The sequence below is a fragment of the Neolamprologus multifasciatus genome, chromosome 5, assembly GCF_963576455.1.
Source record: "Neolamprologus multifasciatus chromosome 5, fNeoMul1.2, whole genome shotgun sequence".
NCBI lineage: Eukaryota > Metazoa > Chordata > Actinopteri > Cichliformes > Cichlidae > Neolamprologus > Neolamprologus multifasciatus.
Genome location: NC_140443.1, coordinates 29,364,928 through 29,382,826, shown reverse-complemented (window position 1 = coordinate 29,382,826; position 17,899 = coordinate 29,364,928). Strand labels below are relative to the sequence as shown.

Genomic DNA, 17,899 nt, shown 5'->3' with positions numbered 1-17,899 from the left:
TGGCATGTTTTAACCATCTTTTGCAATCTTATCACATTCACATATTTCGGTAGCTGTTGGATGAATTCCCATGAAATTTGGCCAGAGAGTTCCTGAATTATAGGCTTAGATTTGAGATTTTAACTGGAATATTTCAAAGAATTTTAGAAAGACTGGAATGAAATGTCAATATTATCAGGATGAACTGTTAGAGCTTTGGCCATTTCATAGTGTGATTTTTAGTCTTGCTTGTTTCCAGTGATCACAATATCAAAAAGGTTTTATTATCACGCATCATCAACCCGAATAGGTCACAGCACAATCAAGTAATGTTTTCTCACACAGAGTTCTTCCTTCTTTGGCAGGGATCAGATATTATGACTGGGATTATTAGGATTAGACTTTAAGGTGCATCTGTATCATATTATACTGTGGCTTCCGGGAAGGTGTTTCTATTGACAAAACAGTTTAGGGTGATTGCAGAGTCTTAGCAGTGGCTTGCATAAAGCAGCTCTCAAATCAAGTCAAGTCGATTTTATTTGCATAGCCCAATATCACAGATTTGCCTCAGGACGCCCTCTGCTATTACACCGTGGATATGGTTAAGAAAAAGCAATCTAAATTAAACTTTGATAGGGAAAAAACAAACAAATGGTGAGTACAGACTAGTGCACGGTACACAGTGAATTCAGAACATGTTGGGATGCTCTGTAGAATTGAAATAAAATCAGAATGCAGGGATTTGCAAATCTTATAAACCCATATTATTCATAGTAAAGATATCAGATTACTGCTGCATTAAAAATATTAACTCACCTTGAATTCAAAAACTTGCGACAGAGGATCAAAAGGCTGAATAAGTAGTAAGAGAAACAGATGGAGTAATGTTCTTCAGCTAATCGGGTTAACTGGCAACAGGTCAGTAACATGACTGTATGAAAGAACCATCTCAGAGACGCAGTTTCTCTGAAGTAAAGGTGGGCAGAGGTTCACCAATCTGCAAATTGTGGAACAGTTTCACTATAATGTTTCACAGTGTAAAATCCAAGACTTTGAATATCTCATCATTTACAATACATGCATGTAATATCATCAAGAGTCTGAGAATTTAGAGAAGTCTCTGTGTGCAAATATCAGTATTGGATGTCAGTAATCGTTAGGCTGTCAAACAGCCATTACTGAATTTGAGATTTGTTACAACTGTGCAATTTTCCTAGCAAAATATGAAGAAATGAGGTTTGGCTCAAGATCTTTGCACCGTCATGTAGATGTGCATAGGGCATGGGGCGAAGGGTGATTAAAAATGAGCAAATATCAAATGAAAGCTTCATGTAAACAAGCAAACTGTTGTGAATTTGCAGCACGGAAAATCAGTAAAAGGAAGCTGTAATGTTAAATATGCCATATACGTGATACTTTCCTACCAGACGCTGTATGTAGTGCAGATAAATTGTGAATGATTCATACACTGCACTGTATAAAGTATCTAAAGCCGCAGTGACCTTCATGCTCATGTCTCTTATAGAAAAAAAGGATCTGTCAGGGAAGGTTCTGTGTATCTGTTTCTGCTGCTGCAACAATGTATGAAGACAAAGAACTGAACCACTACAAATAGAGATGCTTGCCCTGGGTGTAAGTAGGAGGGACCCAGGTGTTTTTACTCTAGTGAGAAATGAGGGATTGGTTGCCCTGAAGCACACCAGCTTAAGCTCAAAGTGTTGACTGCCTACCGATTCTAGAGTCCAGTGTCAACAAGGGGATATATTCCACTTTGATTGAAATTCTCTTTACTTATTCTCCTCAAGCGAAGCGTAAGAAGCAACAAAGCACCCAGCCAATCATAACAGACAAGACGGTCGATAAGCCTTGGGGCCCGGAGCAACAGACCTTTACATAGTTGATGCATCAAGTTACTGTCTGACAGTGGGGAAAAAAGTTAAAATACAGCACTGATGAACTGCTGGGGTAAACTCTTTCTATGCAGCACTGCTTTAGTCATTTAGTTCAGTTCGCTGAAAGTCTGTGCAGGAAGCTGTCGATTGAATACCAAGGCCACAACAAATTACTGTTTGTTTAACAGAGCATCGCATGTGGTTCCTTCATCTGTAGTTTGGGGGTTGCACTGCTATGGAGAATTGCATTACTAAATTACATTCACTGGCCTCTTCATTAGGTACACCGTGCTAGTAGCCAGTTGGAAGTTCTTTTGCCGACACAACTGTTTTAATTTATTGAGCATCCATGATGTAAAGTCCCCGTTCCATCAGATTCCATGGAGGATCTGTTGGACTGAGGTCTGGTGACTGTGGAGGCCATTTGAGTACAATGACCTTCTGCTGCTGTAGCCCATCTGCTTCCAGGTTCAACGTGGTGTTGTGATTAGGCTTTTTCAGCCCCTTCTCTGTAAACCCTAGAAATGGTTGTGCAGTACAATCCCAGGAGATCAGCACTTTCTGAAACTCTCAGACCAGCCTGCTTAAATTACCTTTCCTCCTCATTCTGATGCTTCAGCAGGCTGTCTTGACCATGTCCACATGTCCAAATGCAATGCTGCCCTGTGTAAGCATCGTTTTTAATCTGTTGCCACAGTTGCCGTGCATACAGTCTGAGAGTTAACACCGCGCACATTAGAGTTCAACCTCATTACACACATTTTCACTCTTTTGAAGTTGCTCTAGCTTGAGACGGACCACAGCACAACTTCAAAATCAATCTGACTTTTTGACAGCAAGCAGTACACTTGGAAAAACAACGAGGTGCTCGTTCCCAGCACCATGTTGTACAAAATCAAGTGAAACGGGGGCAAAAAAAAAAGTATATTTCTAAGTCAGGAAGACAGCAGTACTGTAATCAAACCACATTGAAGGTTTGGGGGTTTTTTTGCTGTTAACAATGCAATAAACATCAAAAACATTTCTTCTAACCTTATTCCGTTCTTTTCTGGTCTGGCAAGCAGAAGAAGTTATTATGAGCTTGTGCTTCTGGATGCAGTGAAGGGGTTAGCATTTGAGTTGTTTCCCAGTAGGCTTTCCAGAGTGCAGATAACAGCAATCTTTATGTGAGCGCTTTCCCCACCAATATGAGTCTCGCCTCAGCTTTTCTCTGAAATACAAGGACTAAAACATTTATATGTCCTTTCATTTGCTGTTTGGTGTTCGGTTCTCCACTACATATGTGTACAGCATTGTCCCTCTACGTTCATCCACTCTGTAAACAAAACGTCTTGTTTTTTTGCTTTTGTTGTTTCTTTGGCGCTACATCTCATTTTCTCAGTTCCACACCTGAATCAGCTCGAAAAATGAGGCAAAAATGGAACGAATGTTTTGCCGTCTTCTGTAGCTTTCACGTCAAACTGCCTTTTTTGGGGGGGCTTTGTTCTCTTTCTCCAATCATTTCATCTTCACCGCTCTGCCTCACTACTATGTTGTTATCTCACCATCTCCTCCTTTGATCTCTCTGTCTTCTCTCTTTCTTCTTGCCTCCCCTCAGGTTCGCCCCAAGCCAGCGGGACAGGAACCCTCCAGATCTACTTGATCGACGTAAACGACAACGCGCCCGTGCTGATACCCCGGGAGGCGCAAGTGTGCGAACGAGCACGCCCCAACTCTAGGATCAACATCACAGCTTCCGATGCTGATGCCGACCCCAACATAGGGCCGTTTGTCTTCGAGCTGCCTTCTTTTCCTGCAAGCGTTCGACGAAACTGGACCATTTCCAGGCTGAGCGGTATTAGTCATTATACACTGTGTTCAATAAAGTTCGGTCCTGCGAACTGGACCCTTGTGAGGTTCATTTTTAAGTGCTGTGGGGAAATGACACATCATCATTCTGAATGAAACCATAAACCTCTCAGCAGAATAACTGGCAGCATTAATCGGGGGGATCGCTATCAGCTATGAGAGAAGTCCAAGTTTAACAAAATGTCTCACGAAGCTCACAGTGAGAGATGCGGGTGCCATCCGCTGTTGACGTACGATCTATTGTTTGTGACAAATGAGATCCATTCATCTCTCTGTCCCCCGAGCATCCAATCTGTCACCTAATCCACCCAGATGGATGTATCACAGCAGTTGTCTTGAGGACAAATCTGATCACATACCTGAATTCTTTCCCCGCTGAGGCTCTTGTCTTAGCTTGACTGAGTGATAAATGCTGTAGGTTATACAGCTGTACATTTCAGTTTTATGTACAGTCATGTAGAAAAGAAAGCTTTCACAGGATTTGTTGCACTCCTGTGAAAAAACATAGATGTTTCAGTACTTTGTAGCATCGCCTTTAGCAAAAATACCTTAAAGTAATCGTTTTCTGTATGACTTTATTAGTCTCAATCATCAAGGAGGAACTGTGGTCCAGTTTACTTTACATCGTTGGTTCAGTTCATTGAGGTTTGGGGGAATTTATTTAGCTCTCCTAAGATTCAGGTTGAAGGTGGACTTTGGCCCATTGCAGCAGCCTAAAATACTTTGGTATACAGAGGTATTCATGGTTGATTCAGTGGCTTCAATGTGCCCAGGCTGCAGAACAAGCACAAATCATCACCCCACCACCACCGTGCTTGAGAGTACGACAGCATTAGGTGTTTGTGCTGCACTGTGCATTATGGTCAAATATCTCCAGTCTTGTAGTTTATTAAGTTTATTAAACCTAAGTTGTGCTGCCATGTTCTCCTAAGAACCCTTCCAAACAATCCACACTTGTTTATTTTTAATTATACTGTTATGACATTTGACATGCTAACTCTTGCTCTGCAGGTGACTATGCTCAGCTGCGGCTTAGGATTCCCTACCTGGAAGCAAGTGTGTACGAGATTCCCATAATTGTGTCAGACTCGGGAAACCCTCCACTGTCCAACCGCTCAGTAATCAGGGTCAAAGTGTGTCCGTGTGATGATAATGGGGACTGTAGTGCCACGGGAGCCGTGGCAGCTGCTGGCCTTGGCACTGGGGCCATCATTGCCATACTCATCTGCATCATCATACTACTCAGTGAGTACAACAAATACTGTCTGATCTTTGAGAGCTGCATGGTTTTAACAAAAATCAACATTAATTATTGGCAAACAGTTGCTGTTCTTCGTTTTAAAATAATCTATTTTATTGTAGGCATGGTTCTGCTGTTTGTGGTGTGGATGAAGCGCAGGGAAAAGGAGCGGCAAGCGAAGCCCCTGCTGATTGACCCTGAAGATGACGTCAGGGACAACATCCTCAAGTATGATGAAGAGGGAGGAGGAGAGGAGGACCAGGTACTGTGAAACATGAATTTTCAGCTTTTTGTTTAGTGATGGTGTTTACTGACTTAAAATCCTCTGAAATGTATTGTTATATTATCTGACTTTATTACTCCCCACATGGGAAATGTCTTTGGTCTCTACAGTGCATTGACAAGTAACAAGTGAAACAAGCTATAGACCTGTTCATGCATGTGCAGAAGCCCTTAGACATTACACTAAGGAGGTGCAGATGTCCACTGCAGTCAGATCAGACATTAAACAGTCTTTAACCTGCCAGCTCCGCAGTACAAACACTGTGTGATGTCCAGTTGCATCTGTTTGAGAACAGCGTAGATAATTGTCCAGTGGATTCACAGCAACTGAGTGTGCATCCCGTGTCCTGCCTTATTGATTAAATCATTAATAGCGTTGTCTAGTAAATGTCAGAAAACAGGGAAAGGCAGTCACAATTACAACACACAGCTGAATATTTACCACAGATTCAGAATATTCATGTTATTTCAGCATGACTGGACAATAAAATATTCTGTGAAATCATGCATTCATGCATAAGAAAGATAAGCATTCATATTTGAGGTTAAACCCTGCAAACATTTGGCATTTTTTCCAGTAAAACATTTGCAAGAATAATTAAGTTGTGGTTTTCATGAAAATATAAGTAATAATATTTACAATCAGAAGTTTAGGGTCTCTATGTTGCTGTTCTATTTCGCCACCCAACATTCACCTCTCTTCAAATAGAGCAAAATGAAACCTAGAAACCAAATACTTCAGCAGGGTTAGACAAATAAACGGACACAACAACAGGCAACAACAGTGATCCAAAAAAACCAAAAAGTCAAAATTAAATAGAAATAAAAACTCATCAGAAAATACAAAACTATACTAACTCTGCACTAAGCTGTGGCGGACACCAGTGTGCCGAGCCAGAAACATGCAGGAAGAAGGAACATGCCTCCACCAGAGCCCGAGGCCCCACCGAGACCCAGCAGATGCCAGATAGCCCATCCCAGTCCCACTCAGGCAGCACAGACAGCCAGGAGGAGGAGTCCACAGCTCTTCAGGAGCTGGGAGACAGCAAATAGACCAAAAGCCCAGGAATGACACCAGCCGGCACAGTGAGGGTGCCAGGGCACACACAGGAAAGCCTAACCACACAGAGCGCCTACCCAACCACCCACACCTACAACCCCTCCACCCCTCGACAGAGCAGAACACTGCCATGAAGCTCCTGGCACACAATCTTTGAGCTGACTATAATGACAAGGAAGTTAATGACACTTTGCCCTGTAACTCACGTGGTCACTGTCACTTTGCTGTGGTTCCTAAACACTTCCACTTTGCAATAACACTATTTACAGTTAATGATGAAATATCTGAGAGTGAAGAAGTTTTACAAATCGACTTGTTGTACCGTGCTCGAGTTCATTGAGATCTCCAGCACATGATGTAACCTTATTAGTAATTCAGCCTCTGACAGCATCCAGTAGATTGTAACATGCAAAAGCCACTGACTAATATGTCCTGAGGAAAAATAAAAATATTATTGATGCGCTTTTTTTTAGCACAACTTTAGCTTTTCCTGACAAAAACTGAAAGCAAGACTTCTTTGCTTTTTTAAGGTCTTCAAGTGGGCCATTCTTTGATCTAAAAGAAAAATCAATAAAGTCAGAGGCTGCAGAAGATTAGCTAGCACAACTGTAAAATTAGAGGATAAGAGGATAAACTTTATGGAGAATAAATACACTTTTCCAAATGTGAGTCACGCTTTCAGTCTGTCCTTCCACTCTTGACACTCTTTTCTTTTTGCCCATAAACACCTACTCCACACCATTATCTCAGATCAGATTTTCATTTTTAATTAAAAAAATCTTTCGACAATGAAGCCTTTGATTAATTCATAAATATATCATGAAGTATGCCTTTTTTAACATGCTTTTTTACTAAGCTCAGCTATCTTGTCCCACACCTGTGTGAGACCTCTGAAGGCAACACAGGGAGCCTATCAGCCAGTCATATTCATATTTATAGCTCCGAATTATTTATTTCTTAACAAAAAACTAGAAAATGTCAGAGCTGTAAACGTATTTGTAATAATCACAGGCCATTGATCGGCTGTGCGTCATTTAGTTTTCCAGTTCATCATCAATGAAATGAGCAATAAGTATAAACTGAAACTACAAGTTTACAGTGTGCTCAGATTACTAAGCACACGAATTCAGCAAAGGGAGTTATTGTGTTTCTCATGAAGCCAAAGGAACAGATATTACCTACATTATTACCTACATGATGAGGGAGCGGACGACACACTGGGGAACACGCTTTAACAGAGAAATGTGATAGTAGCACATAAAGCAGTATACAGTATATCGTCATGAATAGCTCTAGGGGGCTACGTCTATGAATAGTTTCTAGCGTTAATGCTACTTGTTCCATTTAAGCAGATTTTGGACAGAATCTGTGTGTGCTGTTCTGCTGTTCTCGTTGACAATGGAAGTTCACAGCTGGATCCAAAAAAAGAAACGGAAACCGCTCCGGGAAAAATGCTCACATTCAAAAGTCACTCTCTGATGGGCGTCTGACGCCATACTGCATCATTTCTGATCAGTGTGAAGCATGTACTGGCTCTTAAAACAGTACAGTATGACATTCAATATGCAGTAAAAGTACAGAATTACTTTGGAGTCTGGATTTGCACAGCTTGAGTCTGCCGAGCTGCAGGTTTAGAAAAGAGCTTAAACATTAGAAAGCACAGTTTCACAGCGGATCAGCTCTCACTGATGTAAAATGAGTGTACATCAAAGTCTTGGCAAAGAGACCTGCCCAACAACTACAATCCAAGTTGTACAATGAGCCTGTTCCCAATAAAAAATGTGCAGTATTACATGAGCTTGCAGTTAGAAAGCAGGTTATTATGATGATTATTCTAATCCTCACCCGTTTTCCCCCGTGGATTTTATGCAGGACTACGACTTGAGCCAGCTGCAGCAGCCGGAGTCTCTGGACCACATCATCAACAAGCCGACAGGGGTGCGCAGGGTGGATGAGAGGCCTGTGATTGCTGAGTCGCAGTACCCTGTCAGACCCAGTTTGCCCCACCCTGGAGACATAGGCGACTTCATAAATGATGTATGTCCAAGTTTAAAAACCTTTTTTCTGAAGCTCTGGTGTCGTGTTCTCATAGCCGCCTGTGTTTATTTTGGAATTAACAAAGCCTCGTTGATGTGTTACAAAAAGGTTTACACATCAGTGGTTTTGAAGTTTGAAACATAATCTTTTTACTGGCCAACAATAGTTCATTACATATTATTGGTTTACATGTGTACTTGATTGTACTGGCATCGTCAGGGGCACCGCTAAACGTGCTTGCTCTCTGTGTATAGCATTCAGGCTGTGATGCAACATTAAAGTGTTCATGGGCAAATGAGCCAGATGAGATTTTATTTTTCATTTTATTGCACCTTTTACAGTCTAGCACACTTAACCTGCTGCTATGTGAAAAACGAGCTCCTCCATTATATTTCTGATGAGCAGCAGTTATTGGCCTAAGCCCAGTTTTACTAATTGAGCAGATAAAGAGGAGGTGCTCAGAGTGGGAGTTCAGCCTTTCTTGTCTTTGTGCCTCCAGGGTCTGAGGGCAGCAGACAACGACCCCACCGCTCCTCCCTACGACTCCCTGCTGGTGTTTGACTACGAGGGCAGTGGTTCCACCGCTGGTTCTGTCAGCTCGCTCAACTCCACCAGCTCAGGGGACCAGGACTACGATTACCTCAACGACTGGGGCCCCCGCTTTAAGAAGCTAGCTGACCTCTACGGAGGAGGGGACGATGACTGAGAGCGGCGTGGCGGGGCTGGGTGGGGTTGCAGATGGGAGAGGCGGGACCGGCTGGATGGACGTTGCTGTAAACAGCAAGGAGTGGCCAACTACACGACGCAGGCTCCGTGTGAGGAATGGACCCATACATGGGCTGCATCCGTTTGCTCACAGCAACCAGGCCCGCAAACATGAATTCCGCTGCAACGCAACTGTATTCTGGCTTTATATATTAAAATTTTTTTTTTGTTGTGGCAAATTTGTAGTGTGATGTTTCGTTTTTCATTTTAATTTTCTTTTGTTTATCTCTCACCGCGCTGGATCCGGATGTCCCAAGGCGGTCATGAGAGACAGGAGCAGTGAATTTGTGCTTGGATTCATTGTTAAAAAGAAACAATGTCTCTCGCTTTAGTTTCACGCTGAAGAGTATGTTTTTGGGGAAGACGCTCTCTGACTCTCTCTTTAACTCTGTCAACTTGAATTTCCTTAGAACAGAAGCACTGTCATTTTATAAAGTGCCTTTTGTGGTGTGTTTTTTGTATCAGACTCCTGCTATCTCAGGATCGGTTGCCGTTCGTGCAGTACAGTGGAGACACTTCCCCCATTTCCCGTCGACCACCCCCCAACCCCACCCCAAACCTGCGCTCCTCAAACCGGCCCTGCCTGTCAATCTCCTCTCCTTTTTCACAGTGGTGCACATGAAACAACCCCAGCCGCCAGTCCCAGGAGGGAAGGACACAGCCAGGGCATATCATCGGATATCGTAACCCAACAAATTATGGCCTGAGGGAACCCACTAAGAGTCGCTATAGGGGAGAGCACCCTCTTCTCCAAAGGTCTCCGCTGAAGTCCAACTTTCACAAGTTGTCAACACAACTGCAGCGCCCGACGCTGACTTTGTGTGAGACCATTTTTATACATGTGGGGGGGTTTCTAATTTAGTGGAGAATGCCTGCCTTTCCTCTGTGGACACACAAGTTTCAGAGCCTATATGTTGAGACACTTGCCTGCCCTGTATGGTTTTGTGTTGCTTTCTCCACAGTGTAAAGCTTACGTAGGCATGATCTGATTAATCAGTGTAAGAACAAGAAACTTGAAATGACTTGGAACAAAGGTGTCTGAGGAAGATTGTTGGTTTGTTTTGGGGGGGGGGGTTTGTTTGTTTGTTTGTTTTGTTTTGTTTTGGGTTTTTTTTTTGGGGGGGGGGGGGTCGCCTTGAACATTCCCGTTTTTTATAGCCCAACAAATGTATTAAAAGGTGCATGATTTTTTTTTTCTCCAAATGTTTTACTCCAAGCACTTGTTACTCTGTGGTGAGAATGTGAAAATAGTCTGCAGAAGCTATATGAATATACTCTGTAAAAAGACACTGAGAAAATAAAAATACTGTAAGATACATATTTTTGAAGTATTGACATAAAAGTTGCTGCTCTCTCTCTCTCTGTGGCTCTACGGTGAGCTTAAGGGATTTTTTGGCCCATTCGTTTTTAATATGTGGGTATTTATGTTTTGTTTTTTTTTTGTCTTCTGTTGAAGCATATAATTGTTTTTTTTAAGATGCCTGCTTAGACTTTTTTTTTGTTGGTGTTCTTTTTTTATTCCATAAAATACTTTGATCTATACTTTTTTTTCGTTTTCTTTCTAGTGTATGAAGACATGCTCTTTCCGTTTCAGTCTGTATTGTCTGTGACAGACGTGTTCCTTTTGTTGGCTTCTGGCCTTGGGACACTGGAACGTTCATTAGCCACGCCTGCTGATAGTTGTGCAATTAATCAGTGTGCTGCAGTTCTTTTATTCATTCATCTAGATACTGAATGTGCGCTTCAGAAAATAAACAACACATGTTTTGAAAGCGTGCCATCATTTTTTGGAGGTAAATAAGGCATCTTATTTAGGACGGGTGTCAACAGTGGGAATAAAAAAAACCTCCCTTTTACCAGGAAGTATCTCTGGCAGAACCAGGCTCAGAGAGGGGCGGCCATCTGTCGTTACCAGGATATTTAAATTTCAGTGGCAGCCAATCAGAAGAAAGTTGTGCATTCCCTTAGAGAAGAGCTAAAATGGTTTTAGCGGCTGCACCACTCTCACCTGCTTTATTAGACTCCAAGAATAAAGACATGCAGCTGTAAATGAGCATGATAGTTCTCCTTTCAAGTCAGTATTGGTACGACTTTATTTCTAAAGTGCTTTGTGAATATTGGATTTTTAGATTTCTGCCATAAGACCCTATAACCGTACCAAAAACAGCACTGTGGCAGAAAGCAATGCACCAGTGCCACCAGTGCACCCATGCCTACTGACCGCTGATGTTGATGTTGCGCTGAAAGCAGCACACATTGGTTTTTCATCAGGATTGTCTTTTTTTACTATGATTTAAAATATGAAATGACTTTTCTAGCTTTAAGTTCACTGCTTTTCCACCTTGATTTGCATTTGAATCGGCTGGTTTGTATCTTGTTACACCTACTTCATTTTTCACTGTGGAATAATGTATTTTTAAGTGTTAGCGTCATGAAACCTGCCTCCCCGGGGGATTATGCAGTTAATCTTTGACCTTATTGTTTGGATATGGCTTCATTTTCTAATAAAAAGAAAAGAAAAGAAACATACCCACTATACACGTTATTGCATCATAGAGGAAGGATTGTTAGAGCAGTGTGTGGGGTCAGGAAGTATATTTGTGTCCATTCCTGTGATTTCAATTAGTCAGCTGAAGCGCCAAAAAGCCCACTGGGGACTTAAAGGGATTTAATCCTCTCTGGCTGTGTGTCTATCAATTAGCCACACCATTAATCCCCACGGCGTAATCTCATTAGATAGAGCGCCTTTAATGAGACACCCAGAGAGAACTCAGAGAGCCAGGCAAAAAGAGAGAGCGAGAAAAATGAGGTGGTGGCAAGATGCAGGTAGGCCGTGTTGAGAGGTGATTAGTAGGATGGAGGAGAAGGTCAGCAGAGGAAGTGAGATTCAAGTAAGAACAATGCATAACATTAAGAAAATTGTTAGGGAAAAAAATATTAAATATGATGGTGTTAAAAAGAGTGATGCTTCATGGCCCGCTGTGGCCAGAAATTAGAGGGCTGGGCAATGAGGAGGTGAAGAAGACAGGTAGAGGTGAGCAGAGCTGATGGAACACGCTTTGATTCCCTGAGTATCCCAGTAATGAGAACATAAAACTAAGTTAACCTTTTTCTGTAGTACAATAATGAAATCCTCTATGAACCCAGCAGGGTTGTGGACCTGTGTGCATAAGAGAGCCATCAACAGTGGGCTCTGCTGCCCTGACATAATAATCAAATTGTTAAACAGTCCTGTTGGTCCTAGCCGGGCGGCAGAAAGGATGATTAACTTCAGGGGAGAGATCTTTGATGGGCTTAGACGAAGTTCACTAGGTTTGCTTGTGGCCAAAGTGCAGCGTGAAAGAAGAAAGCAAACTCCCGTTTATCACCCCCACCCCCTTGATAAATGGCATATATAGACTGAGAGCTTTGCTGCTGGCTTGCTGCCGGTGCCTTGTGTGTTGTAAATAAAGTTCTCTTCTTCAAACATGTCCAAGCCTGGCTCTTTTCATTTCCTCTCCATACAGCTAGTGAGTCTCTTGGGCAGGTGCTGAGAACAGTCCAATCTTAAAAACATGACCGGATGTTGGTTCTGTTGCCGGCTGCGTGATCAACTGTTCACAGTTAAGTGTTCATGTTGTTATTCAGCAGAAGTACCACGCAGGACGGGCAGGCTCTGTTGGCTGTGCTTCTGCTGACACCACTCTGAGCCTGCTGCTATTTCAGGACTCTGTCTAAAATGAGATCAAAGCAGCAGAATAAATTTGATGTTTCTGCTTAAGTGGGGGAGAAAATACCTACAACCAGTCACGTAGGATACGGATGACTGATCCAGTGTAGACGCTGTACAATTACCAAGACATGGTTCCCTCAGCAATCAGGCTTCAAACTGTGCACTTTGAAACAGCATTTGAAAACAGTATTTCTCAGCATGTCTTATAAATAAAAGAAACATTTTAATGTTAAAATATATCTTAGAGTGCTACAGAGTAACTATGTGCACTGACTCCCTTTATAAGCCCACATTTTAGAGGTATATACCGCGCTTCATTACAGTTATACGACAACTAGTTACTCATTAGCATTTTACTTCTTATCCATGGGCTATTTAAGCAGAATGAACTAAGAGGGTGCGTTGTGATGAATTATGATAACCCTCAAAACTCATAAATGCTCATTTGAAAGACTGTGGTACAATAATCTTCACAGCAGGCACTTCAATTTATCCAAATATTAAAAGTACCTCTGAGAAATAAAGGCTATGTTGTATACAAGCAGTCCGGGCCCTGGGGGTAAAAACAGGTGCTTGAAAGATGAATCCCGCTAACACTGGTGTTCACCGTGAAGCTGGCCGCTTTGGATTTGAATGAAATGTCAAATGTGACAAATAGTATTTGTATTGTGAGTCATTTTGGTAGATATTCATGTACCCAAAAGATTAAATGTAATCAGACTGGTGATCCTTTTAATGTAGTATCATTCATTATGCCAAATACTATAAAATGATTATTCTATTCTATTATTTTGTACAGAAATCACAATTTATAAAGTACCTAGTAATGAATATAGTAAACTGGAAGTACAATACCTCCCTTTTAGATGTATTAAGAGCTCTGAATACATCTAAAAGTACACCCAGTTTAATATATTTATTAGTAGGTACTTTGTAAAGTGGGATTTATGTACACAAACTATACATTCAATGGCCACTTCATTAGTTACACCTTACTAAAACAGGGCTGGACCCCTTTTGCTTTCAAACGTGTGGCCTTCTGCTACAGCAGCCCCATCAGCTTCGAGCGCTGGTGTGGTGCTTTTCAGAGATGCTCTTGATTGTCACTTAAATCCCCTTTCTTCCCCATTCTGATGCTGGGTTTGACCTCCATCAGGTCACCATGACCATATCTACATGTGCAAATGCACTGAGCTGCCATGTGATTGGCTCATTTTCATTAGTAAACATGTAGCTGATGAAGTAGCCACTGTTCTTGAATTCAATTAGTCAACTGACAGTGGATTTGCTATTATTTTTGATAAGTGTTTGGAACACTTGAGACTCATGAATCTCAGAATTTGATTTACAAGCTAAATAGTCATTTAATCCACAGTGAAACTAACCATTAGTTGCACTTGGTTACCAAATAGTTCCAAATGAGCTCCTCCTCAAACAGCAACAGCATTTTTCATTAATGCATGATTAACAATAATTAAGCAACAATAAAACAGTCACAGGGCACTTTGTTCTGCATTCAGCACTTTTGCTTTTAATTCATATATATTTTCGTTGAAGGACTTTGCTGATGATAGAGCTAATTAATTAATTAAGTAAAGGGTGTGAATAGTTTCTCCACCACAGGTTTCTGAGTGCTAACACGCCGGGCTAGCATTACAGAACCAGTCATGGATGCAGACTACCGGTTGTGTTGGGCTCGTACTTGGGGATTGTTTTTTAACAAAATGACCTCACAGCATCAAAAAGGTTCAGTTGCTGTGATTCCAGTGCAGAAAGAATACGACTTATACTTGGGATCCTTGGATAAACTTTGCAGCAACTCACTTGTACTGCAGTAAGATTCTCGGATGTACTTAAATATTTACACACAAAGCTCTGCTTAGTTGTCACAGTGAGTAGGCTCCTAATCAGCAGGAAAAACAAAACAACCGATGAATGACTTCTGTGGCTCTGAAGGGACTTACAAAGTTAATGTGGTTTGGGCTTGAGACTTAAATTATTTAACAGAAAGTCTGTATTACACCTAACTAGGTGATGCTTGGTGGAAGGAATATAACGTGTTGTGGAAGTTTTCCGTTTAAATAAAGCCTGCAGACGAGTGGTGAGCGGTAGCTAACATTCTTTAATCAAAAGACAAAGAACAGAAAACCAAGCTTGTGGAGAGCCTACATGACCGCGGGGCAGACGGGCAGCAGAGTCTCTCTGAGCCTAGCATGGCTCTCAGTTAAATACCTTCTCCAGGAACAAAAGGCAGTACATAGCTGTTTCACACCTTAAGGTTCATACTCCCTTGCTACCTCCCAGAGTCCTCAAAGAGACTAAAGTTTCTTCCTGTGGAGCTGTCTGCTTCCCCCAACTTCCTTACTAGACCCTGTCCCATCTGTCTAACTGTATGAGTGTCAGACTTGTTAAAATCCAGTGGCACCAAGGCGTTATACAATAAAATAATGTGATTAATACATAAGTAAAAGAAATTCCTATACACATGACTTAGGACTGAAATGCATTTTGAGAATCCAAGGTGTTTGGAGCTGAATAAAAACATTTTCTAACATTTGTAAAAGTTGAAATTACTGTCCAAACACACTCCCAATGATAAGCACGAACAGTATAATATAATATAATCTCTTGAATGAATCATGGGATACTGTTTGGGTTGTTTGTTGCTAACAGCTATACAAGAACATGGAACTGCTGCTACTGATGCTCAGCAGCTCTGCACAGGCCAGCGTCTCTGTGTGATTACATGCTAGAGTGCAGTGGGAAATCCGAGCTGCATCCTCAAGCCGAACAGCTGTTCTAATCAAGTGGATGTAATTCTTCACCTCAGCCACAGGTTAAGTGCCTTCCCCGGGACTCTGGCTACATCTCTAAATGGTACGGGACGATTCCTTTGCAGCCAAGTCCGTCTCTGGTGTCCTTCAGGGTACAATCAAGCTTACATTCCCATCTGCCCCTCCATTTCCCCCTGTCAGCATCACTTGAGGAACACCAGAGCTTACTATGAATAATGCATGTATAGCACCGTCATTAGTGTGAATAAATAATTGATCACAATACATGCGGAACATAGTTTATCTTGTAGATACAACAATAACATTAATTTTACTACCACTTCAGGTCTTATGTGTAGACTACTTACACTATGTAAAGGGTATCAATTTGTGCATGTTTCATGGTGAAGACTACCCAAAGAAAAATCCTCTGTACAATTCAGTCATGGCTTAAAGGTGAGTGCTTGTGCCTATAATTGACTGGTGGTCATTCATATATATTTTAATATTTGATTTCTGTTTTATATTTGCAGAGCCTCCTTCCCATCATGATTTACAATTTAATATCTCAAGAATGTTTGTTTGCTTGTTTGTTTGTTTTGGGGGGGGGGAGGGGGGAATGCCATTAAGATATTAATCCGCAAAGTTGAATATACAGCCAAACTAATGATAGTCACATCAGCCTCTTATTACTTTATATCTAGTGCAAATAAGTAGGTGTCAGCAGCAGGTGGTTCAGGCCTATCCAGCAGCTGCTCCATCAGAGGGGCATCAGGGAGGTTGGAGGCTGGGTCAGTATCTCAGTTGGAGATGTTCCCTGAGCTATTAGTGCACAGGTTTTGTGGTGTGGTGCCGTACATCACCCTACTGTGGGAGATTGCTGCTGTTGGGGAGTGATACTAGCAGTGGGTGGTAGTGTCAAAGAAACAAACGAATGACTGTCAGGTCAGGAACAAAGATTTCCTGGCAAAATGTTGTATTACAACAAGACAATGAACATTAGCTTTGTGACTTTTTCAGTGGATCAGTGTATACAGCAAAGCACTGTAAACTGTCCTGCAAACAGTCTGGCAAGGCACATAAGTGCGTCTTTAGATGCAAGTCACCAACGTACAGTATGTACACCCCTTGGTGACTATTCCTCTTCAAATTAGAGATGACTTTGTAAACACAGAGGCTCTTCCTCTGTGGGCTGACAGTGCCTGCTGCCTGGCCTGATCCAGCTCCATTAAAGAGGCCAACAGGCTATTAACCCCTGCGTCAATACCGCACAGGTTCAGCCTTGCCTACAAACCCATTTCAGCAGCGGTCATAAACACGGGCCTTATTATAGTATCTCCGGGCCAAAGCAGGCTGCCCCGCATGACCCCCATAACAAAAGAGTCTTAAAGCCAGCATTAGCTTGGGTGGGCCAAGGGCACAAACACACATGAACTGGTGATGTGAGGAAATGTAAACTAATGAACTGTTGCTGCATGTTACATTAGAAAGTTTCTTTCCTCAAGGGAGGTTAAAAATATTAAAAAAAAATCTCTTTCATTTGAGAATAAAAGTAGTTATGGGCTAGTGGGTTTGTGCATCCTAATGGATGATAAAGTGCGGCGACTGAATCACACTGTGCCACATCAGTTCATTCAAATCACATTTTTATGTCCCTCCTGGGAGGGAGTTTTATTCATAAGCTCAAAGCTTAATCAACATTATGCAAGGAGGCGTTGAAAAGGAAAAAATTGATTAACTGACTTTTACTATTGCATTTGTCTCACAGCATGAATACAGTCGGATTATGAATGGGACTTTGAATTCATTTGGCTGCAAAGTAACATCAAAGTTGGAAATTTCACATCCCTCTTATTCATGTGGCTATAGGGGTCTTACCTTAGTAAAGAATTTCATAGGCTTCAAATTCTTGTAAGTAATGGGGGCTAGGGGACCTTTTATCAGCCTCTAACCATCATTAAAACTGAGCCCCTCTACAAGCGTAAACAAGCGCAGACTTTTTAGACAGGAGGCTTATCATAAAAGTGCAAGAAGAACACCCTGCTGAGAGGCACTATGAGATCAGTCAAATCCCATCTTGGAATCTGACAAAACTACCCACAGCTACATAACAGTGAAGCATTCAAGAGCATGCGTGCACGCGCACAAAACTTGTTTTCAATTTATTATGTAATCTCACCCTGGGGTGAAAGAAGGATGACAAGAGTCAATGTAAGAAATTAATAACAGCCCCCTTTAATAAATGTCATGGAAGGAAACAGTGATGTCACTTCTCTGCTCTTCCCTCAGGCAGGCTCAGGGTGTTTACCC

General features: G+C 41.8%; 1 protein-coding gene across 2 annotated transcripts in view; it reads left to right on the top strand.

The window, feature by feature from the left end:
- The window catches only part of LOC146519031 (cadherin-4-like), a 217,642-nt gene extending 207,450 nt beyond the window's left edge, over nt 1–10,192 (top strand). For both annotated transcript variants that reach the window (XM_085160823.1, XM_085160825.1), the window contains exons 13-17: nt 3,469–3,705; nt 4,731–4,964; nt 5,082–5,221; nt 8,174–8,338; nt 8,838–10,192. In XM_085160823.1, coding sequence (XP_085016949.1) covers nt 3,469–3,705; nt 4,731–4,964; nt 5,082–5,221; nt 8,174–8,338; nt 8,838–9,044 — 983 coding nt within the window. In that variant the 3' untranslated portion in view covers nt 9,045–10,192. The remainder of the gene's footprint in view (nt 1–3,468; nt 3,706–4,730; nt 4,965–5,081; nt 5,222–8,173; nt 8,339–8,837) is intronic.
- The last annotated feature ends 7,707 nt before the right edge of the window (nt 10,193–17,899 follow it).